At 32.3% G+C, this 27,483-nt stretch overlaps 1 protein-coding gene and 2 non-coding genes across 3 annotated transcripts in view; 2 read left to right on the forward strand and 1 right to left on the reverse strand.

Moving 5' to 3' along the window:
• LOC123697576 overlaps positions 1 to 26,934 on the reverse strand; it is a 50,463-nt gene extending 23,529 nt beyond the window's left edge. Inside the window, exons 1-2 of the mRNA XM_045644119.1 lie at positions 26,880 to 26,934; positions 25,654 to 26,402 (exon numbers count right to left, since the gene is read on the reverse strand). Coding sequence (XP_045500075.1) covers positions 25,654 to 26,402; positions 26,880 to 26,934 — 804 coding nt within the window. The remainder of the gene's footprint in view (positions 1 to 25,653; positions 26,403 to 26,879) is intronic.
• Positions 17,952 to 18,024, forward strand: Trnav-cac. The gene has a single exon. It is a non-coding gene; the product is annotated as a tRNA-Val (tRNA).
• Trnav-cac lies at positions 19,848 to 19,920 on the forward strand. Its single transcript has one exon. It is a non-coding gene; the product is annotated as a tRNA-Val (tRNA).
• Positions 26,935 to 27,483: the final 549 nt, after the last annotated feature.

Genomic DNA, 27,483 nt, shown 5'->3' on the forward strand with positions numbered 1-27,483 from the left:
AGGCAGCCATAGCAGTAAATTAAGTAAGCGGAAGAAAGCTCATTTATTTTTGGTCGGATGCGGCGAAATCCACATCCGCGTTAAATACACAGGCCGACGAGAACCGTAGGCACTCGTTTCGACTGTTTTCAGTTAAAATTTAATTTCGGGCACAAATTACTGTCTTTTTGTTATTCGCTTTCTGAATTTTAGATGATGAAATTCGTTACGACCATCATTAATTCACACTTTGGGCGGCGTATAATCGAGTGCTGACTATTAAAATTTTATCAAAGATTCGCTCACAGCTCATACTTAAAATTTAAATTGATATTGGATATATTTTTGTTGGATGTAGATTATTTGATCAAGTGCAGGCGTATTCGATCTCCGGGCAAGATAAAAAATATCTCCATCTGGCAGTAGGCCATGCACTTGTAACGAAAGTCGATCAGTGAGATAGGAAAATATGTTAACAGAATATTCTTATTTATTTTCTAGAACTTTTCTAATATTATTACCAATAAACATATTATTTATCTGTTATAGGTACTAAGGTATTTATGAAGTCAATATAAGATAATACTTAGGTAGTTATATACTTATGATAATGTATCGACATATTTTGCTTTGAGTTGATAGAAACTGAAACAACAAAAATAATCTCATGCATACCTACTACCCAAATGTTTACTTAAATATACATCTCAATTAGCGGGACTATTCAAAAAGGTCGTACATTTTTAAAGTTAAATAAAAATCAACAGCATAAATGAGACGTGTGGCATGCATAGTGAAGATTTAATAATTGTGAGATCTTGACACCAGTAGTACACTCCAAATGGTTTATTATAAGGCTCTGGGGACTTAATTATTTTTCCGAGGCGACCCAGTTGCGAGTATGACAAAGACAACGCCCGAGATTTATATTAAAATCTAGGTTAAACTAGAAAAGATTTCATTAGTACTATAAGCAACAAGCACAAAGCCTAAATTATGCGCTCTTTATTGCGGAAGGAATGGAGTTGTAAAAACTAGTTTACAGTAATGAAAATTTATTGTTTTCTTTTAAATACTTGTCAACAAATACTGTCTTTTCGATAAGTAGAAAGATTAATGTTTTTTATTTAACATTGAAAACCTATTAAAGCACTGCAACCCAAAATAAAATTAAACGCTATTACTTAAATATAATCAGCCACAAATATAACATGAAATGATGTCGATTACCACGAGAAGGATATCTAAATCATTAGCTACTTAACCTTCATTGTCACAGTTAAATCGGTTGCAGTTTAGCCCGCACTAGAGCAGCATGTAATCGTTAACAAAACAGCACTTGAACAATAACATATGTCCACACGCTGGTCTATTCATTAACCCCGTACAGTATCGCACATCTAAAATACAAGAGCGAGCCAATTAAAGTTGACCCCGCCACGTTCCAAACTGCACTCTTAATCAGGGTAGATACACGGTTAATTAATGTGATCCGCTTTTATTTTCGCTCAGAAAATTGGGAACACCCTTATGTACGCTCATTGTATTTTGGGACATTGTGACACTGATATATGTTTTATTTATTTCGCCCGTTCTTTCCAGAATGTATACTTTGGAAGGAACTACGTTTTAGCTGTCAGTTTCTGCTGGGTTTTGTGTGGAGTAATTTTTGTTTGTTTGATGAATAACGTTCGCTTAATATAGTTTTAATTTTGACGAAGGTTTTACGTAAGGTTTTAACTTAATCGTTAATTTTATTATAGAGATAATGTTGAACGTATGTATTTTATTAAAATGTGTTATTAAAGTATATCTACTCTTTATATTCTCGGAAATATAAAATGTAGGTGAAGGAAGAAGGTATAAAATCGCTCAAAAATGGAACCTTCCAACGTTGTGGTATTTATTTATGGCATAACGTCATCTCTGTCAAAAATAGCGCGAAATGCAATATTTCGAGGGGTGCTGTCTCAATGATTTTTATTCGTAGAATAACGTAGAATCGTGATCTGTATTTTAATTTTTAACATAAATTTCTTTTTACTTCTCAATTGCGTCCGTGTTTCTGTGGAAAATAACGAGAGGAAAAAGGTTCTGCGAGGGTGACATTACACATTTTATAAAATTTATTTATCGTTTGTAATTAACCGCCTACATACTCAACATGTTGCTAACCTTTGTTCTAGGTTTTATGGTTCAATTTATATTATAACCCATTTAACACTATAATTGTAAATCTAACTAAATCTTATTACTTATATCTGTGAGGAGTTTTTATTTATTAACTATACAGTTTGTGTGAAAAAATTGTATTTGTTTTAAATTATCCGCATGCTTTTCCTTTTTCATAATTTTCTTTCCATATCAAAAATGATATCTACAAAACCACGAAAACCTACCAACGAAAATTAGCTTTCCCAACATGTCCTACAATATAGCAACGGAATTAAATTGAATATAACTGCAGCTAAAGGGTGAGCGTAGGCAGGGGAGTTAACATTATTACAGGTCTTGGGACGTGCTGTGGGGTCTGTCACTCAATTGCTTCGTTATTGCGACGTGACTGCAATCATTGATAGCTGCATATATTTTGATTTGCAGTGTACAAATGTAATACTGTGATATTATGGTGACATGTAACGCTGTGACATGTGACGCTGTCTTTTGGTTTTATCGGGTAATAATATTGTGGATTTGTGCTTTTTCTTAAGTTTTTGTAAGTGTGTATTGTTGATGTTATGATTTAAATGTATTTGGAAGCTGCATTAGTATGCACTGATATGAAAAGAGTAACGTACTCGAGTGTATCGTGAGACTTACAAAAGTTATTGTTAGGCAACTTAAAAAAAAAAACAATAGTTGAATAAACAAAGCTTTTATTAGTGGGTTCGTCAAATATTGCAATGTCATTATCTAATGAAATAGATTTCTATTATTTCTCAAGTCGAGTAAAACAATCAATTAGTAAGTTTTTACTTAGTTGTTACTGCACACTTATAAATTACCCTTTGTTGTTAGCGTTTACCTCGTGTCTGTAATTAAGGAGAACTTTTATAAAAGTTGTCGACTAGACATTCTTGTTCTTCAAAACAAAGCTCTTTGTGAACATTCTCTAATTAAATCCTAATTACGATGTAACGTTAATTAACTGACACGATAATTACTAAAGCACGCCACGTAACAAATGGCGGAAAAATTATAATGTGTTGTTTTAATGCTGGTTGGCATGCTTGTTCAATGACATTGTGATATGGACGGTAAACAATTGTTTGAATGGAAGCTTATAAATATTAGGAAATTAGACCTTAATGGAAAATGTTTAAGTTTTAAATTATGTTGTGCTATACCTAGAATATTCTACAACATTGTTTTAAACTTTATGAAAACACGTTTGGAAAGTACAAAATATATATAATTAATCTATGGAAAAATAATATTCTAATCTCTAAATTCTGTAAATCTTAACATCAAACTACACATCGCATACCTCTCAACTTCTTAATTAAAATATTTAAATTATAATTTATAATGTTTTGCCCTGTTGCAAATTTTGTATCAGTAACTAATTCTAAAGTAATAGAAGGGGTACAGTAATCAACAGCTTAATAAACTGCATTGTATAACAGCTACATAACAATATAATAAAAATTAGGTATATAGCATGCTTCCCAATAACAAATTTTTCGTATACATAACTTTTTACATATGTAGCTCCAAAAACGTATACTTCGCTGCAGTAAACAGTCTGATAAAGCAAAAAACCAAAAGTGAAGTCACAACGTAACAATGCACTCTGTAACTAAACCTTTAGAACTCTAAGTCCCGAAATTGGACTAAATCCCAGTTTACTTAAGCCGAGTAGCATTTCCAGCTAGAAATACAGCTCTTTCTGTATGCGGTAGCTCAATATAACTTTATTGTTATTATATTACAGTGAGAACACATAGGAACACTGTTGTCTATGATAGGAAGATGCGTTTTATTTAAACGTATATTTGGCACGGCTTTAGGGATAGATTTTGTGATGTGGAAACGAGTAGATATAACGAAAAGGCGCTTTAAAATAACAAGAAAAATATTGGATAAAATTAAAAAAAAAAATTCAAATTATTTTTTTCTTGCTTGACGACCAATTTGTGTGGTTAATAAGAAGTATTTAAAACATATTTCAACATCTTACTTAACTGTGGCGTGGTTCTATTAGAAGGTATCTTAACCCTAGAATTCCGCATAATTTTTGAAATTTATAAATCAATTAAAATTCATAATGTAATGTGACTACTGCAATATAATTTTTGTATGTTTTGTATACTTTAGAAAATACATTAAATTTCATTTTGAAAGCATAAATAATGCAAGATAATAAATAGCAATCGCCGTATAACACATACGTTTGTTTCATATTATGCGAAACTTGGACGCGTTCCATATTTGTACTGATATTATTTATAAGTAGATTGTAGTTGTTAAGTGTCTAAAGTCTTAGTAATATTGTAGGTATTGTTTTCATTTTTACTTTATGTAGAGATATTTCTTAAGATTACAATGAATTCTAGAATGTTTTCTTTTAAATAGGTTTTTTTTAGATATTACCTATCTATTTAATGCGTACTTATTTTTTTGCACCGTTTTTAGGAAAAACTGAAAACTTTACCTCCCAAAATGGAATATTTTTGGTAGGTATGTCTGTCTTATAAAATAGGAATAAATAAAATTCTAGCAAATAGCTTCTTCGTGAAAATACCCAACATTGGTGAATTTTAATTTCAGCAAGCGTAACCATGGTAACCGCTAGAATTTCTAGGAATTTTCTGGAATATTTCATACGCCGTATTGTGCCGGCACTATGTGACATATCCCTATATTCACGGATGTTATAATCTCCAGTAAGGCCACTTTATTGGTCTTTAGCTGTGAAGCTACGCGCTACGTATTTTACACTTTACTTTTTTGTTTCCGAAAATTATAATTATGTGACTATTCAACGATTTCATGGAATGCAAAACTTATTTATTTAACAAAAACTGTCGATATCGAAAAATATGTACCTACTTATTAGATAATTTGTATTTTTTTAATTCATACGATTAACGTCCTATCCTACTAATGCGTAATATTTTAAATGCGAAAGTTTGTGAGGTTATGTGTGTGTTTGTTACTCTTTCACTCAAATTCTACTGAACCGATTACAATGAAATTTAACACAAATATAGAGGGTAACTTGGATTAACACATACATAGGTTTTATCCCGGAAATCCCACGGGAACGGGAAATATGCGGGTTTTCCTTTGAAAACGCGGGCGAAGCCGCGGGCGGAAATCTAGTATTTTTATATTAATACGATGGTTTCTGATATTTCGAAAACACATAGTATCTAGATTGTATTCATTTGAATAATCATTTCGGTTATTAAATATACTTCCAGTTTAATCAAGTAAGTTTGAATGTCACATGAAAAGTTTATGAAGAAAGCTAAGAAAAACTAAGCTTAGCAAGAAAGCTCACTAAAACTTAGACGTTAGTTTCATAATATATTACAACAGTTTTGATGAACAGAATTTGAATAAATGTTTAACTTTACTCTGAATATAATATAGTGATCCTGATAGAAAATTGAATTCCGCAGTATCATTACTGAGACTGAGACTTTTATCTTCGAGAGCATTCGACGTCATCGACGTCGATACCACACACAAGTCACGAAGTTCATAATCCAATTCGATAATAATATTTGCTGCTTGTGGAGAAATTGCATCTCGCGTTCCGACACTGACAACTTTAATCAACTCGATGGAAATTTGTCTTCCAAAGTTCCGCGCATATTCCACGGAATTCTGGAATAACAGGATTTGCTTTTGAAACATTCTTGTGTTTAGTTCCCATGTGATGGAAAAGGGATGTTTACATGAAGTTGGTGCATATTTTCTAAGATGTTGTTATGAAGTTTCGAACTATTCCTGTTGTGGAAACTACCTGTTCACGCATACCTCTGTTAACCTACTACTACGCATAACTCAGAAAGTTATTTTAATAATAATTACTAAAGGATAATTGCAAGATAGTTGTTCGCTGCGCTATGTTATGAATGTGCCGGCTCTCTCCGGGAAGCAGCTCGAAATACTTTAAATACTAAGTTATTTTATCCAGTGAGAAATTGTTCTAGAAATATATAGTGATTTTTTCTTTCCTATTATACAGAGACTTCTACGAGATAAGTACGAGTATACCGTTGGCAATTAAGGTGTCTACTGTCTACCACAGTATCTACTATGAAATGTCATGGCGACGTGTTTACCGTCGCGTCAAATTAAAGGATAGGAGACGTTCCAGGATTAATCGTATACCTTTATTAATCCGAGCTTTATTAAAAAAGTCTTAAGCACGCAGTTCGGTTACGTTGGACCGCGCTTTTCATTTTAATAAGCACCGAACTTTTATAATTTCACGTTCCGCAGGATAAAGTTAACATTATAATGAAATACCAGCTCATTTCCATTAAGTTGTTAAAGAAAAAATAAAAGGCGAAAGGAAATGGGAGCCACTCAACGTAGTCCGCTGTAACGTCAAGTTCGCGCGTGAAAATTCTTTTCTCAATCGACTGACTTCCATGAATACTAATGTTTGGGGGAAGAAACATCAGCAATACAAATGGAACTACGGATAATGGTCTGGAGGTGTGCACAATGTGTTTATATATCAAGATTCACCGATAAAAGGTATAACGTGTCTCTACGGGAGAAGAGGTTTACTATTAAATATAAATGATGCTTGAAATCGTAGTCATAAATGCTACAGCCAAATTCAATTTTATTTTTTTTACACATAAACATTTTCTGTCTTACATTGGTTTCACAAGTTTGCAAAGTAATATCCAACTCGAAGGACCAAAACAAGTGCAACGGAAAGTGTGATATTACGTTTCAGAGCAAGATTAAATAAAATTGTTATTCAGTAACCAACATTTAATACAGTAAATCCTTCTAAAATAACTACATTGCACATGCTTTACTCACGTTGCTTTCAAAGTTAATATTTATACAAACGCTTGCTCGTTTGTACAACACCTAAATTCTTAGCAGGAGGTGCAACGTCGAAACGTGGTAGCATTTAGCTCAATTTCTATGCAGAAAATTCTATGAAAATTCACAAGGGGGATGTTGTTCTTGTAATTGGACAGGTGCACCTTCTGCGTGCGTGGCATTTCTACTGCGGCTCATTTGCATATAAATAAGCACCCCTGAAAGACCCTCAAAAGGCGATTCAAATGCCACACTTTACATTTTTATGAGTAAAATCCAATTATCACAAGCAATTATCGAGTCAGCTAGATAAGGGATTTGTTATTAAATTTTATAGCAATGGAGCGTGATCTGTTGTAATGTAAAACCCAGTTGAAATAATATTTAACGAAATGAGAGATAAAAATTATTAAAATATAATTCAAACAAAATTTTATTTTGAGGCTCAAATATAAATATGTTGAAAATAAAAAATTCAGGCGAAATTACGAATATACGAAACTAAAAAAACCAAGCGAAATTATGAATACAAAAGCATACGCTATTCTATTGTATTGTACGCAGGTGCAATAGAAGCATATAAAACATGTTTGTTTAGATTTCATATATATCCTAGGATATACATATCTAGTCCTTTGCACACATAATCTGGTGATACATTAGTCTGTGTGCTCACGCCCTCGTATTTAGGGTGGACGTGGTACAAGTCACAAGAATAACGCCATTTAGAGTAATATTATTTTATTCATTATAAATTATCATCAAACACAATTTGAAGGTAAAAATGATTACCTATATAATAATATGTATTGTTCGTCTAATTAGTTGAAAAGACGATCATTTATTTTTGCAATATCAATTCTACTTTATGATTTAATAGAAATTAAATTATTACGCTCAATTTTATTATCCTCATACCAAAACCATACGATAATTTAGGTGGTAATGTGGGATATAATGCATTCCAAAGAAGTTGATCTCAAAAAAGTACGACGTACGTCATACTTTAATTTGTTACACAGTGCACAAGCGCCTGCAAATTTGTATTAAAGTGTAAGTATTCAAACAAGTATATACTATACAGTATACACTTTTCAAGTACATAAAAGTACTGTTTGCCACATATATTGATAAAATCGATATTCATATACATCATGCTCTACTATTTCATAGTTATTCAAGTGACTAACCGCGTCCGCTCATGAACAACACCACACAATGATTGCATAGAGGGATGTAGCGTCCGTCGCGCCGGTCACCGCAAGGCTGACGTGGCATGCGACATAGCAGATATATATTTATTAAATACCCACTGTTACAGCTGCACATTCATATTAAATGAACCGTGGTTACTGTAAGTGCACATTTTCATGGTAATCTGTTAGGTTTTGTTTTTGATATACGTACAAATAGGATACCAAATATTATGAAATTAAATTAAATTACACTAGACAAGGCAAATACATGTACATGCTGTACATGAACATGTATTATTATCACAAATAAAATATGGGTGTACACAAACAATTGCTTTATTCTTAATTCCTTATATAATTTAATGTTCCTATATTTTTAAAAGATTTTTACCTTTTTGCTCTCAAATATTTTGCTTTCTTATAGATAGTAAGTATCTCCATACAATTTAGAAATATTATATTATTATCTTGTAAGCATTTTCCTATCCCATTTTGGCGAGACAAGACATTTCCATTTAATCGACGTTGCCTGTATATTGTACGAGACTTTTATTAGCTACATCGTGCGAATATTATCAAACATGATTGCAGGGAAAACTTTAGACATAATAACTTGATATATTGGTACAAGGAATAAAAAAGTTTCCCTATCTGTGGGAGCAGTCGGTAGCTTTGTTAGAGCTATAAGTATGTAAGTATGATTTACGCAACTTGTGAAAACTTTATAATAGTATCTCCTTCACTATTTGTCACATCTTTCTTATTTTTTTATTATAGTGTACTTAAAGGATGTATATTTTTACTGCCTTTATACGAATGCTTGTATAATCACACTCAAATAATGCTCCAACAAAATACATATATTAAACTAAAATTGAATATTATTACAGATACGCAGTTTGAAATATTCAGTATATTCCATCCTGTCTGCTCATTATCCGTTCTCAAACTAGTTTGTAAATAAGCAGAAACTTGATAGAATTATATTATTCAAGGTTTTCTATGACACTTCAAGTCAAATTTTGTCCAAATATTCTGGATTTTTTGTGTGAAAAACTATTAATCATCTTCCTTATCTGTTCCTTGTCTGTGTCTTTTATATTTATAATTTTCTTACTTTAGAAAAAAGTTGTGAAAATAAGACAGACTCTACAATTAATCATTATTTATTTTAACTCCGTGAAACGTGAAATTAGACTAATATAATCCATTCGCTGTAAAGTAAATAAGTCATACCACATATTATCTGATTAGGTACTGCGTATTTATTGCGTACCTACGATTAAAAGACGTAAAGGTATTTTTCATTTTACGAGTAAAATATGAAAATAATCGCAATTTGCAGGTAAAAATAAAGCAATAAATAGTAAAAGGATTTGTAATAAACCGATGCGGTTAAAGCAACCAAATACGCGCAAGTGTGCATTAAAACAATTGATTTAAAACATTTATATTTATTGCGGCATTAAACTCATAAAGGCGAACGTTAATATGAATATTTATTCAAATTGGTACTCATTTTTGGTTGGCGCTGAATTTTATCAGGAAAGTAATATGTGTAATAGCATTAAATGTATACAGCTGAAAATGCTTGTGTAAGAGAAATTCAGTCGAACAATAAAAACATTTTGTCGCCTTTAAGCCTGACTCTAACGTACACTGAACTCGGTGTGAATCACTTCCGATAGGATACACTGCTTCGTATATTAAAACGTTCTGTACTATAGTAGATACGTAACGAGCGATGAATTGTAGAACATTTATATTGTCGCGGGTCGGAGGTAATTTGGATTTGCAGTCAGTGATAAAGGCGTTTGGTAAACAAAGGTGCCGGTCGCTGCCAACGCGCTGAGTAGCGAAATTTGAAATTTTATATCGGTCATAAAAGTGAGGGTTACATTTGGCGACGTTTAGCTCTGTTTATATTGTTCGCTAATGAATGCAGCTTTCCATGTTTTATTATCCACTTAAGTTCGTATGAGGTTATATTATCATTGCATTCGGCAACCAAATAAGCTGTGTTAATTACCCCAATTATTGGCTAATTAAAAGCGGTTTAAAGATTTATTGGCAGTGTAATTTTAAAACTTCGTGGTATGTTGTTCCTTTGTAATGACAACCGATTTTATTTGGTATGAAATGACATAAATTAATTAAGGATGCCATAGCTCAATGGATACAAAGTAAAGGGTATGAGATCTTTAATTTGGTTTTAATTCAAATGGCTTTGCTCACAAATTAATCGATTGACTTAAAATATGTTTTTCAAATATAAAATGAATATTTACAGATAATTCAATGCAGGCTTTATAATATTATAGGAACACTATCTGATATATCCTGCATAATATTTATAGCATAAATAATCAATTTCGCATAAATTGACGAGGCTTTTAGCATAAGTATCGATTACCTGCAATATCAATATCATCCATATTAATATAAATGATATTGTTATTTCACATATTTATCACCAGTAATAACAAATTTATAGCCACCTTAACATATTATGCTAAATTTAAACAAAGCTGAGCAACAAAGCATAACATAGTTGCAATATATTTTATTGTGAGCTTTCGCATTAAAATTCGCGTTGGTCGCGAACATTCGCCTGTGGGACATTGATCTACACTTCCCGAAGTCCCGTTGAACTATGCAAATTTTAGTTAACACTTTGTAAAAACGCTCTCTCGCAAATTATTCCCAGCCAGCATACAGCAACCATTTCGATTTTTAGATGTTTCTGCTGGTTGTGTTTTGGAATCGTAAATGTACATTTGTAAAGTTTGCGTCTTATTTGTGAGATAGAAATATTATTATTTCTAGTGGTATAATAAAGAGGAAATGCAATTTCAATAACGTTAATTTTATTAACGTTATTTTTGCCATGGTTTCGTTTAAAGAGAAGAAATGTCCTAACCTTTTTTGTTTTACTATTATTTTATAAGTTTAATAAATATAATTTTTTATTGCACTTTATTTTCAACCGACTTCAAAAAAAGGAGTAGGTTTTCAATTCGACTGTTGTTTTTTTTTGGTTTTCTATTGTAATACATTCATCCCATTATTACACTAGCAATTAGCATATCTAAGTCCAAAATGTACCACTAAATTTAAAAAAAAGTATTTAAACAAACGAACGATGGAACATTCCAGAACTTCCTGAACGATTCAAAATTAATGCAATTTAACCCGAAGTTAATAATTAACACTATGTGTGTACTTGTCTTGTCTGAAACTTGCTATGGCTCAATATTTGTCTTTGCTTGTTGAAGTTCCGTCCACGAATAGTTATTACCTCCCCAACTTAGTTTTGTTTGCTGCCATAATATTGAATTACGCTAATACCACGTTTGAAATATTCAGTATCACAATCTGGTTAGATTTAGTACTAACAAATTAATGTAAGGGAGCTATTTTTATGAAAAAATAAAAATAAAACTATCATGTGATATGAAGTTAAAAATTCGTAGATATTAGACACATGAGATTAAATTGTACGAAGTAGTCTTCAAAAGTAAGTATATTAATGGTAAATTAATTTATATTTAGTATGTATATAGTCTCAAAATTTCACAGTTCCATTTTCGGCACTATACCGAAGCTGTAACCGCAACACCAAACACCAAGTGATACCGTTATTTATGACTAAATATTCAGGTATTACGCGACACATAGAACCTAATCTAAGTTTACATAAAGGTACTTCACACTCATATACGGTAGTCGCTTTGCCAGCATATGGTGCGTCATAACCGTAAAATTTTATCGTTTTCGATGCCGAAATGATACACGAAACAATCTAAAATATAGCTGTGCATGTCTGGCATCGGGCCAGTCGTGTATTGGTAATGACAGGGCTTTACAATTTGTGATGTCATCTATTGTCACAAATGGTGGGTTGTAAATTTTGTTTTCGATAAGTCAAACGGTATTATGTTGCAGGTCGATCGTAAAATTTCAAGGAGCAATATGGATGTTAATTGAATTTTATTGAAAAAGGCCAATGGGTATAAATTTTTCATAATTTAATTAAAAGCATTTCGGTAGGTTTGGAAAATGTTTTGTATTTTGGACTACGGCATAAGTTAATAATGTGCAAATTCGAAGTGCGTCAGACAAGAGTAAGTTAAGAGAAAACATTATATTATAAAGGTAGCTTTACATTACTATTTACCATTACTATTTACCATTACTATATCCACTTAAAAATCGATAATTTCACAAATATACAACTGTAGTCAACATTGATTTAGTTTTCCACAAGGTCTATGAAACTCTAGATTGTTCTAGAACATTGTATCTATATTTCCACAGATAACATCGTTATGTAGGAACGTAACATCGCATGATAACAAACTGCCACTTTTTACCGATGTCGACTCGATACAATCGCGATGCATATCGATTGCATCGGACGTGAAACATTGCGTGTGGAATAACCTTTATACATATCGTGTGGACGGAGCACTATTTTATACAACTTGTTTTAATAAATACAATTAAAATCTATGTTTATTAACGAGATAGGCAAATACTGTCATTTTCTTTAATTAACTTGATGAATTTACTTTGAATTTGAAACTGCAACTGATCCCGAGTATTTACGCACTTATAAAAAGTGTTATTCTCGTTGCTTTTATTCAATAAATCTATTTTTATACTTTCAGTTTTCTTTTTCTATTGTCTATTCTAGGTTCATTATGAATATTATTTTACGTTTGTATTTCTTTACGAACTTTATGACGTAAACGAATCTCAGCTTCTAATCTTATCTTTAACTAATTGCTATGACGTAATCGTACTCTTTCATTTTGTATCAAGGAATAAAATGCCATATTTCCGTTGTGCTTTATTATATTATCAACTTAGCTTCATAAAATGCAGCTTGCAATGAAATGTTTAATGGCTCTACCATTTTATTCATTATTTTATATTTTTAATTTGTTCCTCTTTAATATTGGAATTGAATATTACACGAAACGATAACTTAAAAGCTTGCAATAGCGCATTATCATAAATCCGCATAGCATTCAGTTAGACCAGAACCTTCAAAGTGCCTATCGTAAACTAGCGTATGTAGACTCAATAAACTTAACCAATTACCCCCGTGCAAGTGAGTGTATTTCTTCAACTATTTACGTTTATGGCTCAGCGACTTTAATACTAAGCCCATATTATATGTGACACTTTACATTTGTAAAACATCGTAAATTTGCCGTATTATCGGCAATTAAGGAGGAATTAATTGACTTTATGAATATGTTATAGCCCTGTTTCAGTGATGACATTAAAATAAATTTGCAAAAATATCGATAGTTATCTGTTAATATTAAATTTACATTTTATTGGAATATCGGTTTTTCTGATAACATTAATAATATCAGTATAGTGATAGTGCTATTTAATAAAAACGACCTACATTTGTATGATTTGCTATTGTTTGTAAAATAAGGAACTTTCATTATTTTAAAAGAAAAAATAACCTACATCAAGAGTCTTTTCAATGCACCTATTAATCTCCATTTCGAAAAATAATCGCATTAAATTTCAAAAGTATAAACAGAAATAAAGGGTGAAATACAATAACCATAAAGTACATTACGAACGGACCACAAGCTTTTAAATCCGCACAGCTGATTAACCCTCACGCCGCTATTAAAAATAGATACAACAAAATATCGTTCGGACGGTCTCTAGACGCACGTGCTGCCTTGCAATTCAATTACTGGCTAGTATAGTGTATATTCGCACAAAATCAAATAACAGCTAACTTAGGTGTTGGTAGTGAGAGGGTTATTAGAACAATAAATAGAAGCGATTTAGAACACTCGGAGACAATTTACTGAACAACTAAGCGTTGCTGTATTGGTGTTACAATGTTTTGTGATAAAATAAGCGGTAATGCAATGAACTCGGAATGATTTCACTGCTCATACTGATTTTGTTAATTCTTGTAACTTAAATGAAAAACATCAAAGGAGCATTATGCTTTTTTACGATTGAGAAACTGTATTGTCTGGTATTGTAGTTACCTATAATAATTTTCATTATTTCATTATAATATAATGTTTATTACAAGATTAGTAAACTTTAATTTTTATTCGATTTTCACGTTTTAATGAAAAAACTACCTTTCATTAACAAAATTTACTAACGTGTAAAAGACATTTGTTAAATTTAATCTTCAATAAATAAGAAAATATCAACATAATAGAAAACTCCCAATCTTCTAGAAAAAAATAGTGCAAACAGTCTGTAACCGAGATGTCAACTTTTTGTTTGACCTGAACTCGAAAAAGCTTTTCCGCTAGAACTAAACGATATAAAAGTTCTTCCTGTTTCAATAGAAATAAATTCTGCGCAAATAATTAAGGGAAATAATTTTTAAACAAGGTATTTTCTCGTAGTTATATACAAATGAAGTGTCTGATGATAATGTTTTAAATGGATAATAATTTGTTATTTAAGTACTAATTGAATAGAGAAAACATAAAGAAAAATTAATTATTGAACATAAAAGGTAATCTATTCCAATTATTCTAAAACGGCTGGACCGATTTTTGAGTTTTACTGGCACCCAGTTAAACCATTGATCCCAGAGGCAGTCCCAGAGGCAGTATTTGTCTTCAGCTGGTTTTATGCACTAATATTATAAATAGAAAAGTTTAATTTGTGTGCATCCGTATTTAAAACTCTTTTAACAGGTTTAATTTTATTTATAACAAAATTGCATCAGCCCTTTATGTCAAAAAGTTTTTATCAAGAGCGGTGGAGGCATCTACATTCTACAATGAATCATTTTATATCTATACTTAAGCGTAACTTTCACACAATAGGTATTCACACTCAACTCAAGTCCGATACAGACATACATAATAACAAACAATTACCAGTATTAATTTTGCATTTCAATATGCGAATCCGCAGCATCTGTTCTGACATACACTGACCGATTTGATATGCACCCTTCCGTTCCTGACAGCCATGATTGTTTCAATGTGTGTTTTCGACCTATACAATGTATTGAACGTTTTAATCATTTCAGGTATTATTTGTTTACTGCTTGAAGAATTTATTGAATTATCTTAAATATTGAAAACAGGAAAGGAGTAGCATAGAACGAGAGACAAAGACATGTGGTATATTGTATATAGAGTCTAGACAATATGAGGAGTAAATAATATATTATGTAGTTTGATAGAGACGTTTCACATTAATTGGTTTCAAAATAACATATTAGGAATTTTAAGCTAAGATAAAATTATATGGAAATTTAGTCCATACAGAGCGAGTAGCGATCGCGAATTATTTTCCCCGCGAGGCTGTTTAGCTCGGCCGAGGAATTTCATTTTCCTCGGCTGGGCCAAGTACACGTCCTCGGCCACAAATACTTCGACAGGCTAATGATAAATAAGTGTTTTAATTACACAGCCTAGAAAATAATGAAATGCTTAAATTACTTTGTATTCTACTATACCCAATATGAATATTTCATACAATATAATTTTTTAAGCTATTGCATAGCTTCTATCGCGGGCCTTGAGCGCGGGGACTGAATCGAGAAATTCCGTAACGAAAAAACCTCATACCCACTCCGACGGGCGGAGGTGTGGCTTGAAGGCACAGCATGCAATAGCTTTACCACGGTAGTCCCCGAGTGCCACACGTGGTTTTTTTTGTTTAATTTTATTAGCTTTTATTAGTATCGGGTATTAAATTTTAAATACAGTGCCTATAGTTTATAAGTTTCTATAAAATTCAGCGAACATTATTGCAGTTGGTAGTTTCCTAATTGATTTCTGTCATATTAAGTTTCTATTTCAATCTATCTACCAATATTTCATCAAAAAGTCGAGAGCTTCATCGAAACATAAATTATTTATTAAAGCCAGTCCTTCAATAAGGATAAAAATATTCATACAAAATAAAATCTACAAAGAATAATTAAATTGATTGCAAAGTTATATCTGACTGTTCAATTTGCAATTTAATTTAAAATGAATGGAGATCTATCTAGTCAAGCAATGACTTGGTCGCAAAGAATGGATTGGCTTTTATTTGATTTTTTTCCAGATGAAAAACAATTAATATTCATCGCTACAGACTTCGGTTCACAGCACTCGTATATTTGAATAATTGGCTGATTTTTATGCAGCCGAATTAATGTAATTGGTACAACGATTTCATTATTTTTCCACTCCAATTGAGGCTTTCTGAATTGGAGATTGTAAGATCCTGAATTTTTTTGTATCATTCATAATAGGACGATGTTGATGAGTTTTATTTATCATATTTCAGTTTTCGACTGCGTATCTATTTTTTGCGTAGGTATACTATTCACTTGTTTGATGTTTGTTTTATTTAAAGTGAATATTTATTCGGTCTTAAAGTACCAATTATACGAAATTTATTGAAAACTGATTGGAGGACATGATATTTTAAATTATTCAATACGAGAAACTCTACAATCATTTAAAATGTTATCGTATTTGTATTGAATATTTATAAATCACTGTAAATTTATCTCCTTTTGGAATTGAATGGATGTAATAATTTTTTAATCTCTTCAGTTAAACTGAGCCTGAAAAAGGTATTCCAAAAGTTTCTCGCTCTAACTTCACAAGATTACTAAAGCAAGTTACCTTCAAAATTTCGGCTGAAGTAAACCCACGCTAATAAACAACAGGGAACAGCGACTACATTCAACATAATAGCTCATAATTATTAACCCGTTTAATTACTTCTTGCCATGAAACATTACATCTGCTCCAAAGCTAAATATTAGGCACAATAAACCCGTAACAAATGCCTCCGAATTACAGTTACATTAGTTTTAGGTGGATCCAATTAGTGCCACCACGTGACTCCGCGATATTAATGCGTAAAATCCATTAAAATATGCGTGTACGCGTGACACAATATAATTATTCTAACGCGCAATTAGCAAAACCGACGCCATTAGGTTAAAGTGCGAGTTGAATTAATGTTGGGTTACAGTCACTCGAAAGTTCCATTATCATTAGAAACAAGGTAGATTCGCTTGCAGCTTGGATATGTCTTATCCCTAATTCGACTATTTTGGTCTAGTGATTAAGAGGCCTTATCTGGTGTGTAGGTTCTATGTTAAGATCTGTATCGATATATTCCTGTACAACGTCTAATAATAATATTAAAGTCGTAGTAGATAGGTACGGAAAAAACATACAGTGAGAAGCTTGAACTAAGAAAAAACCCATACGATTCGAACCTCGTTCTAAGTAATAACGCTAGCATTAATACAATATCCATCACCATGCCATAACGTATTTATTATAATCATGTTACCAATAATATATTGTCGTGATGTCGCTATATAATGCAGCATTGTATGAACATTAAAAATAATTGGATTACTTGTAAAATGTTGTATGCAACACGCCAGAAAATGCCATGTTTGTGGTTACATTGTTTTGACAGTTAGCGAGCCGCAAATCACGAATATTCACGATGAAACACAAACTAGAGCTAGGCATAATAAACAATAATAGTGCTGACTGGATTTGTGCATAATTTAATGGAAATAGAAGGATATTTGGAGCGCAGGGGTTTCAATTTGTGCGTCGATAATTCGATGCAGGAGTAGCAAGATTATATTTTTCAATTTGTGTATCGATATTTCGAAGGATGGGTAGAGAATGACGTCATAATTAGAAAGTTATTATTTGATACATTCTCTGAAAAATATTAAAATATAAATTCGATTCAGCGAAGCAAGTTTCCGTAGTGTAGCGGTTATCACGTGTGCTTCACACGCACAAGGTCCCCGGTTCGATCCCGGGCGGAAAAATCAAGTTAATTTTTTGTCATAAATTCAAAAAAAAAATCATATCTATAAATAAGAATTTTCATCATATTATTCTCAAAGGAAAGCCGCAAAATTATAAAAAGAGTGACTTACAAAAAACAGTGACTTTGCTAGGGTACGTTAATAGCTTATTAATAGATATAATATTTATTGCATTTTAAGGACGAAATATAGATTACATTGAAATAAATTTTATTTGCATTTTACGGCTTCATAAACATAATATTATCAACGACCGATAAAACTATCTCTAGCTTCATAGAACTGTGTTGAACTTCATAACGCACTGTGTTCTTTGAAGTGTATGTATGAATGAATGAATGAATACTTTATTTGCACCAGTAACAAAATAATAACAAAACACAAAAAACAGAAAAACGTGCAAAAAGGCGGCCTTATGTATGTACTAATTAGATACAGTATGTAGGTATTTACCCTTACCAAATACCATACCCTTAGGGTTGTGGTATTTGTCTCACTTCTTTAATAATCCCGTCTACTTTTTCATTACTTATCCCAAAAAATCTGAATACTTTAACTATCCGTAAGTTTTTGAGCTATTGGAGTTATTTCTCATACTATTTATATATCCACACTCCACAGCAACCTTCTGTATTCCCCAATCTCATAAAAACAACCTGATTTCGCGCATTCTTCCTCAATAAAAAGCTCATAATCCTAAACTCAATCATAATAATTTACGCATGTTATTTATAAGTTGTTCGACGAAAATGGCGTCTTTTCTCCCAATATATTGCTTTCTCGCGTGATGTCGTTACTAGCAGCTGTTACGTAGCCTACTTGTTTTGTGCCAATGTTTCATCCGACATAAAATTATATATAAAATTCGCCGCTTTATCATCCAAGTTGTACTATCACGGCACTTATTACCATATCGTGAACCAACTATTTAGTGGAACAAATTTATTGCAATGCAGGTAAATGCGTTTTGTATTTCGCTGCAATTTGTTTTGTACTTAGGAAGTTTCCTGGAATACTGGTTTAGCATTCAATTTTCATAATTATTTATGATAAATTTACAAACTACTTAGTAACAAAGTACGAGCAGGGTTGAGGAATTCTAAGATTTTGCTTTATACGGACTCAGGTTTGAACATGCAAATTACAGTAGTATTAACGAAATTCATTTATAAACTAGCTCTAGTTGTGCTCTTTTCTACATCACATTTTTATTTCATCAAGACCAAAATATATACCAATTCAAATACGACAAAACATTAACATTATTCAACAAACTTTCATATTATCTTTCTATTATAAAACGCTCAACCATAAAATAGTGTGAGCATTTAAACTTTTCTAATAACACAGACCCTCAGCCCGCTAATAAAACGCTCATCTAGCCCAGATCTAGGCTGCGATAGCCGTGTCATCACACATCACGGAAGGTCTAAGCGAGGTTATAACACCCTTTGAATAATGTTCTGATGGGCTTCCTATTATGCTTGTAAAGTCTGCAATGTTTTCGGCAGTGGCGCTTCCTGCAAATAGCTCAAGGCTTTTCTTAGACGTGGTAAAGTGTATGTCGGATATAACAAGTTTTAGTACGACTCTGAAATTTACGTTGCTTTCTTTGGATTATGGCTGCAATGGAATATTTATAGAGTTTAAGCAGAACGTGTTAGGAAAAGAACGAAAGTTCTTATTTAATAATCTGTGGTTTTATTTACACTGCAGAAAAAAAATACATTGAAACAAATATAAAAATATTTTGAAATTAGAAAGGCACTTACTGCATACCTTATAAGTTAAGTAAGTATTATTATTTGAACTAAGTTGAATAAGTTTCCGTAGTGTAGTGGTTATCACGTGTGCTTCACACGCACAAGGTCCCCGGTTCGATCCCGGGCGGAAACAGGGATATTTTTTAGGTTTTCTTTTTATGCAATTGCAACTTTAATCAACAATCTTTGATCTTACAACAATAATAATTACACTAAAATGCATCGTTTTGCTAATTATGGTTGCTAAATAAGTAGTATATTAAATATTAAATACAAACACACATTACTTTATAATATTTTTCGTTACTTGTTTAAATTAAAAAATCTCCGCATTGCAATATTTTGAGCTACTTAGGAACTTGACTTTTTGTCACAAGCAGGTACATAATATCGAATATCGATTTTAATCCTTCCCCGTCTGTATCAATTACCTTATATCAATATCTTAATTCAAGCTATTACCCTTGTCAACACATTAATTAACGGCAATGTACATATTATGACTTTCGTGTTAAGATTTTCATTAATATAAAAATATTTTTACTCGCTGATAATATGTTAGTTGAAGTCTAGTAAGTTAAAAATGATGGATTTTTCATCATAATATGCTACGAACTACGTTGCGTATTGATTAATTTGAAAATAAATTATAAACATAATAACAGAAAAATATAAAATTAGTACCTAATACAAGTATACATTATAGTTTATACCCTTTTGCAACACTAAAACCTACAACTTTTGTTTATCAAAACAAGCCACATTTGCAATAAAACAAAATTACATCTATCATTAATATTATCACAATGAATAATCAAACACTTAATTACGCACTACGTCACAGGACAGTTATCTTCATTCGAATCGTTACAAGCTATTGTTGGAACATAAAATTACAGTGCGATTCCCGGGGGTAAGGCGAGCCATTAGCACCAACTGTTCACATCACATCCTATCGTAGGTAATATATTGTACAGTTGCTAGTTGAGTTATGATTAATAATAAGCTCTGCTGTGTTTGTGCCGGATCAACGGGCTGGCTGAGGAGGAAGATGTCCGTATAAAGTTTAAATACGGAGATGTGGCTACGTGTTTGTTGTTCTAAAACAAGAGTGAAATATGGAATGAATATCTTTATTAATTTTAATTTTGTAATGTGATAATGCATACGTATTCTCTTAATTAAATGGCACTACATGGTAGACATAAGTTTTCAAATAAATAAAAAAAAAAATGAATTCCGTTCACCCAGTCAAAAGTTTTGAGGTTACAGACCTACAGAGCCAAAAATGTACAGTTGAATTAGGAATCTGCTCCTTTTTAAAAGTCGGTTAAATATCCTCGTCATCTATGTAATACACATATATATTATAGGTAGTCTTAAAGCAGGAGCTGGACTCGACAACATCCGTTCTCGTTTTCCATCCTACAACATAAAAACAGAGTACCTATCATAAACTAAAAATATAATTACGAATGCTCGCTTAGAATCTATTAAGCGGGTCGTTTATGACGTTTTAATTAAAACGGGCCACGAAGACAAGAAGTGAGTTACTTTTTTATCGTCCATTCCTCGTAGCAGTTCATTAACGTCATGCAAATATTCACTTAGAAATAGTGGAGTGAAAATACTGACCTGGATTCCTTTGTGAGGAACCGACCAGTAAATTGTATTACTTGGTGTTGTATTCCAAAGAATGTTTCGCTTTTTGACAAGATATCATTTTAATTTGCACGTATTGGATTGATGTTATCTGGTAAGACACTTTATCTTAATTATTTATAAAAAATACTATAGAACAAAAAAATACAAACTCTACATCTCTATAACATTATTATACGAAAAAATAGAGTGAGCTTTTTTCATTAGTTTCCGTTTGATTTTTAAATGTAGGTATGTTTTAACATTATTCATATAAACATATCTAGTAACTACCTAATACAAATGGTATTCAATTCGAACAATTAATAATAAATTCTGCGAATTAAATATTTCGATAGCATCATGAAAACAATGAAGAAAATATAAATATAACTATAGTATTTCGTTACAATTAACGTTTATACTATAAATTGTATTAGTTGATTTAATTTTAACGTATTTTACATTTTAACCAAAGTACACAATTATTGTTGACAACACTAATTAGGAAATTACATGTTATACTAATTATATAAAACCTCAACAATTTAACTATGTACAAAATAATGTCACGAATATTATAATATTATGTATAACCATATTTACGACGTGGTTTTATCGCATAAGGCAATAAAATCGGCAAAAAGGAAAGCTTAAGTGGAAACCTTTACATGTGATCTGTAAGCTAAGTCTCACGTAAATCCTTCGAACAAAGAAGGACAATGCTTTTATGTCCGTCAAAGGGCTACATATTGGAGCTATGAAAGGAATTGTACAATATGTAATTCTTAAGAGAATATACTAAATCCCTTAACATTTTTCTCACTTGATCGAAAATCTGCGGAGGTCCTTTGTCATCACATGACAATGAGACAAATATAAAATATGGAGCCTTTTTTCGTGACTATTATTTTTGGCTACGTAAGACTTATTGTTATAATATTTATTATATGTATTATGTTTATAAGAGTATGGTCTTTAATTAAGAGGGGGTAAAAAGCAAAAGTACCAATCTTCTATTAGATGATACGTGTAATATATTTTTTATTGAGTCAATTTTAATATTTTATGTTTTTGATAAAATAGAAACCGCCAAAATATAATCTAGTTTGATATATATTTTATTTTTTAGATTTGGTCTGGAATATTACACGTATTATCTATTAGAAGATTGGTAATTTTGCTTTATACCCACTCTTAAAACATAGTATATATTTTAAATCATAATTTCTTTATACTTAATAGTTGAATTTTACTTTAATTTCTATTTAAATAACTAAGGAACTTTTAATATTGTTGCCGTATTGGTAAACAAGCTTACGAAATTGCTATTGACAATAATAAAGGTATGCTAATAAACTGTTCCGTTTCGACGCTCCTAAGCTACCTCAAAGCATATTGTGACAATTGTTAATGAGTTTTATAACAAGGGTACAAAATACAGCTCGGCAAAATTGATCGAATAACGGCGGCTAAAAACATGTGTTACAGGACCCGGGCTCATCCCTTAAAGTTTGAAACCGTTCTTGATTTTAACAGTCAAACAGTAGCAATGTTTGTGCAAACAAAATATGCAAAGTAGGTGCGGGTTGGCGCGATAGGGGCGTAATTATGTGAGAGCACGACGGTCTGTGTCCGCTTTCGTCCTACATCCAGGGAAGCTAATAAAAATGCAGAAAAAATGTGGCGAATTATCAATTATAATTAGCCAGTTCGGTATGAAATTACGGCTTTAGGCGGAACGCTGCTCTAATTGTAAATGTCGGTTGTACCCGCTTTTTGTTGCCTTCGCTTCGAATACGGAGGGTCTTTTACATAATTATGAATAGCAACAAGGATTTAATAACAACCAAATGTTCAATTATTTATTAAAATTATAGACTTGCGTTGTAACTCTTTATAATTAAAATTGTTTTTTTTTTCGATTCAGAGGTGAAATTATGTAGAGCAGTGTTTCTTCGTTTCAAATAACTCAGCCGTGAAATTTCATTATAATATGTTAACTAGTTACCCTTAATTATATATTATTATTTTAATATATAAAATATCTAAATTGACCAAATCATTTTATAGTATTATTTTTTGGTATTTTTTCTGGATTTTTACATAAATTTTGTAAGTATACGCTTGAAATATTATTCTACAATATTACTTACTGCTACCTATTATAATATACCTATCTAATTAAACAGTAAGCATGTAAATAGTTATACATATATCAAAGGCATCGTTATTCGTGGAATGTCCTGTTTGTATTAATTAAGTACAGTCTATACTCAATAGGATATTACAATCGTATTATTACAGAAGTTATGTTTATTGTTAAATAAATTACAATGAAATAATTAATTACTTCGGGTAACATTTTTAGGTGATTTTGTTTGTGGTCTTGTAATAATCTGGCCTGTAACTGACACGTTTGAATGTGATTTAATACTATACCTTTTATTTTATTAACATTTACATAGTTCTAAACAATTAGACCTGATGGAAGCTTTCATATTGAAAAAAAAATACTATTCTACGTATATAAAAATGCAGCTACATAATATTTGTAATATTGCTACATGTAATACCTACTCTTTACTTTTTTATCAATTGACCAGTCGCTATACCTTAAAGTTCATCATAAAGTACCGTTAAAATATTGACACGAATATTCAGCCAGGCGGTAACATAAACAAGATTTGTATACAAACTATTTTTCCGACCATTCCCCTTATCAAGCATTCGACACCTAAGTTTTGTACCGGATGACGAAGATTTATTTAATGTAAGTCGATTCTTATACTCTTATCTCCCCCAAGTGCAATTTATAACACCGGGATGTTTTAGATATTTTAATAAATCACAAATGCGTATCGGATTTCTATAGTAACACCCCTGTTTCTTGCGACAGCTAGGGGCTGACGAAAGAATGTTAATCTTCTAAGTTCGTTTGGAAGCACGTGTCGTAATAAAGGATACCGCAGAAAATATAGGTTCTCAAACGTATAAGCGGTGTAGCTTTGTTGAAATGAAGCTGCATTCTATCTTTTGCAACGCAAGAAAGACACGTACGAATTTATTCACAATTAATGGTGCGATGAAAAGATTAGAACGATCAAACTCAAACTCAAACATTTATTTATTCAACTAGCTTTTGCCCGCGACTTCGTCCGCGTGGAATAGTGACTTCCGGCAGAAAAGTATAGATAGCTGTGCCCGCGACTACGTCAGCGTGTAACTCCTTGTGTATTATTAATTTAAAATGTATTGGTAATATTATTTACATCAGGTTCACATGAGGCTTAAGGACCTATAGAATCAAAATACTTTAGCGCAAAGCTTCCGGGTAAACTATATTGAAAGTTGACCCGTCCGGCACGTGAACATAAAGATTTCTAGAACTGCTAACACGGGAAAGAGCAACGTATAACTGACCACGCGAGAAACAACTGACACCGAGATCTACTCCGGCAACATGAAAAGTCTGCCCTTGAGCCTTATTTATTGTCATTGCATAACACACCGATACTGGGAATTGCGTCCTTTTAAATTGGAATGGAAAATTATTTGGTATTAAGGGTATTCTGGGGATAAAGACGGTTTCTCCTGCACCGCAACCTGTTAAAATTTGAGCCTCGATTATATTTTGTTGCAACTGGGTTACTTTTAGTCGAGTTCCATTGCAAAGTTGTGGTGGTCTTAAATTTCGGAGTAGAATAATCGGAATGCCAATTTTTAAACAAATTTCGTGAGAAGGAAGTCCGGGCATATTTAAAGAATTTAAAAATTCTATCGGGTAATTAGTTGCTTCTTGTTCATCGACCATTCTATTTATTGATCTATAAACTTTGCTTTCCCCCTGTATATTCGACAGTATTTTGTTATTAATCTCAGATGCCTGGTCATTGCGAGGAGTTAAAATAGATCTTTCGCATAGCCAGGAATTGTCCCTATTTAATATATTTGTTACGTCACCGTAAACCGGCGATATAAGATGTGGTTGAGATTGCACTATACAACATAATTCAGGCGTCAGAATAAGTTTTCCTTGGTGTAGTTGTGGATAGGTACCTTCACCAATCTTTAATAATGAATCAGAAAATTGACTATCATCCGGGTTATCTCCAGTTCTCACTCGCATGTTTATAGTCAAATGCACCGATTGTATATCACGCCACAAATAAGAGCTTTTCAGGCAAGCCCTAACCTCATCAGCTCGGGTTCCCCGTGGTATTACCGGTAAGGTTTGTCGGAAATCACCACAAAATAAAACCGTGATACCGCCCATTGGTCGATCATTTTGTCTTATATCCCTTAAAGTTCTATCTACCGCTTCTACTGCTTTTCGATGGGCCATCGTACATTCATCCCATATGATTAAATTACACTCGCGTAATACCTTTGCTTTGTCGCTATTTCTTGAAATACTACAGGTTGGACTTTCCGTGCGATCTAAATCAATTGGTATTTTGAACATAGTGTGAGCCGTTTTACCTCCTGGTAGCAATGTTGCAGCTATCCCAGATGAAGCTACGGCAAGAGCTATTTTACGCTGATTTCGAACATAAGCCAATATTAATTTAGTCAAAAAGGTTTTCCCAGTTCCTCCAGGTGCATCTAAAAACCATATTGTTCCCAAATTATTTTGAACACTTCCGCACACACGGTCATAAACTGAACGTTGTTCTGCAGTCATCATTGGGACACCGTTTTCTAATGTTGTCAGCAGTTCCATTAAGTTGTAACCAATCTCTGCGGAATATTCCCTATTAGTTACCTCTCCGACTGAGGTTGGTGTTGGCAAACCATATTCACATAGTGATTTACCGCCAACTGCTGTTAACTCATCCTGAAGAGCTAATAAGCACTGATTTATGGCAAGATCACGGAAATTATCATTAGTTGTGCCTTCATCATTGTTAGATATATTTCTAAGAAAGTCTTCTGAAAATTTGTCTTTATATTTTTCCCATAATTGTACAGCATCTGACAAATTACAAAATGTAAGTAATGTTACAAATAAATGACGTAACCGTCTTGGATTATCACTAACACAGGATTCTGCTAAAGCGTCATCCCAATGCTGATCATTTTCAAGCAAATGACGCGCTTGGCAAGCTGCATGATAACTGGGATAATCCCTAATAAAGAAAATAAAATAAAATAAAATAACTCGAAAAATTAACTTTCACCTTTGTATCTCGACCATAGCAACGTTTTATTTTACAACCTTTATCTACAACTTGATCATTTGGAATTTATTATCTCTATTGTTCGAACAAAAATAAGTTGCCGACTTTAAGAACTTGAACTTTTTTGTGTACTTTTTATGTAAAACAATCGATGTACAGCTGCTAATGAGCCTTAATAAAATAAAATAAAATAAACTTGCCGACAATGTAAGTACACTATTGTTTCTTAGAAAACATTTTAGGACTATACCATAATAAATTTATGACTCACGTAAACACGTGTTTGCATTATCTGATGACGAAATTATTTTTATTTTAATTGCCATGGCTAAGTGCACGTTCTGATGAGTCTTTTTCCCAGACAGATGAAAAGAACTCTGCGAACATATTACTTATTTTCAATATCTGTATGTGCTGAACGATTACCCAGAGTAAGCGTAGGAACGGACGAAGCGCGTTTTTTGTCTTTAATGTAAGACCAAAAAAGTTTTGTAGATTGGGGTAGCAACGCAACTTATATCGGTCAGTTTCCTAGCGGTCCGCCCCGGCTTCGCCCGTGGTACATATTTACGTTTTCTCTACATAAAAACCATCCTCGTACTTCAAGGAATATAATAGAAAAGAATTATCGAAATCGGTTCAGCCGTTCACACGTGATGCCATGACAACGCGAAACGGGTGCAGACCCGCCGCCTTTTTATAGCTCCCGCCGCGAAGCGCGTCGAACGCGGCAACTGATACACAAAAATAATCCTTATGGCTGCATGATTCTGTATTCACGCGCGATGACTTATAGCGTATTTCATGTATAACTTTGGTGTTTCTACACCGATTTACATGATTCTTTTACTATAACCTGCCCAGGAGTATGAAGA

The sequence above is a fragment of the Colias croceus genome, chromosome 14 (genome assembly GCF_905220415.1).
Source record: "Colias croceus chromosome 14, ilColCroc2.1".
In the NCBI taxonomy this organism is placed as follows: Eukaryota; Metazoa; Arthropoda; class Insecta; order Lepidoptera; family Pieridae; genus Colias; species Colias croceus.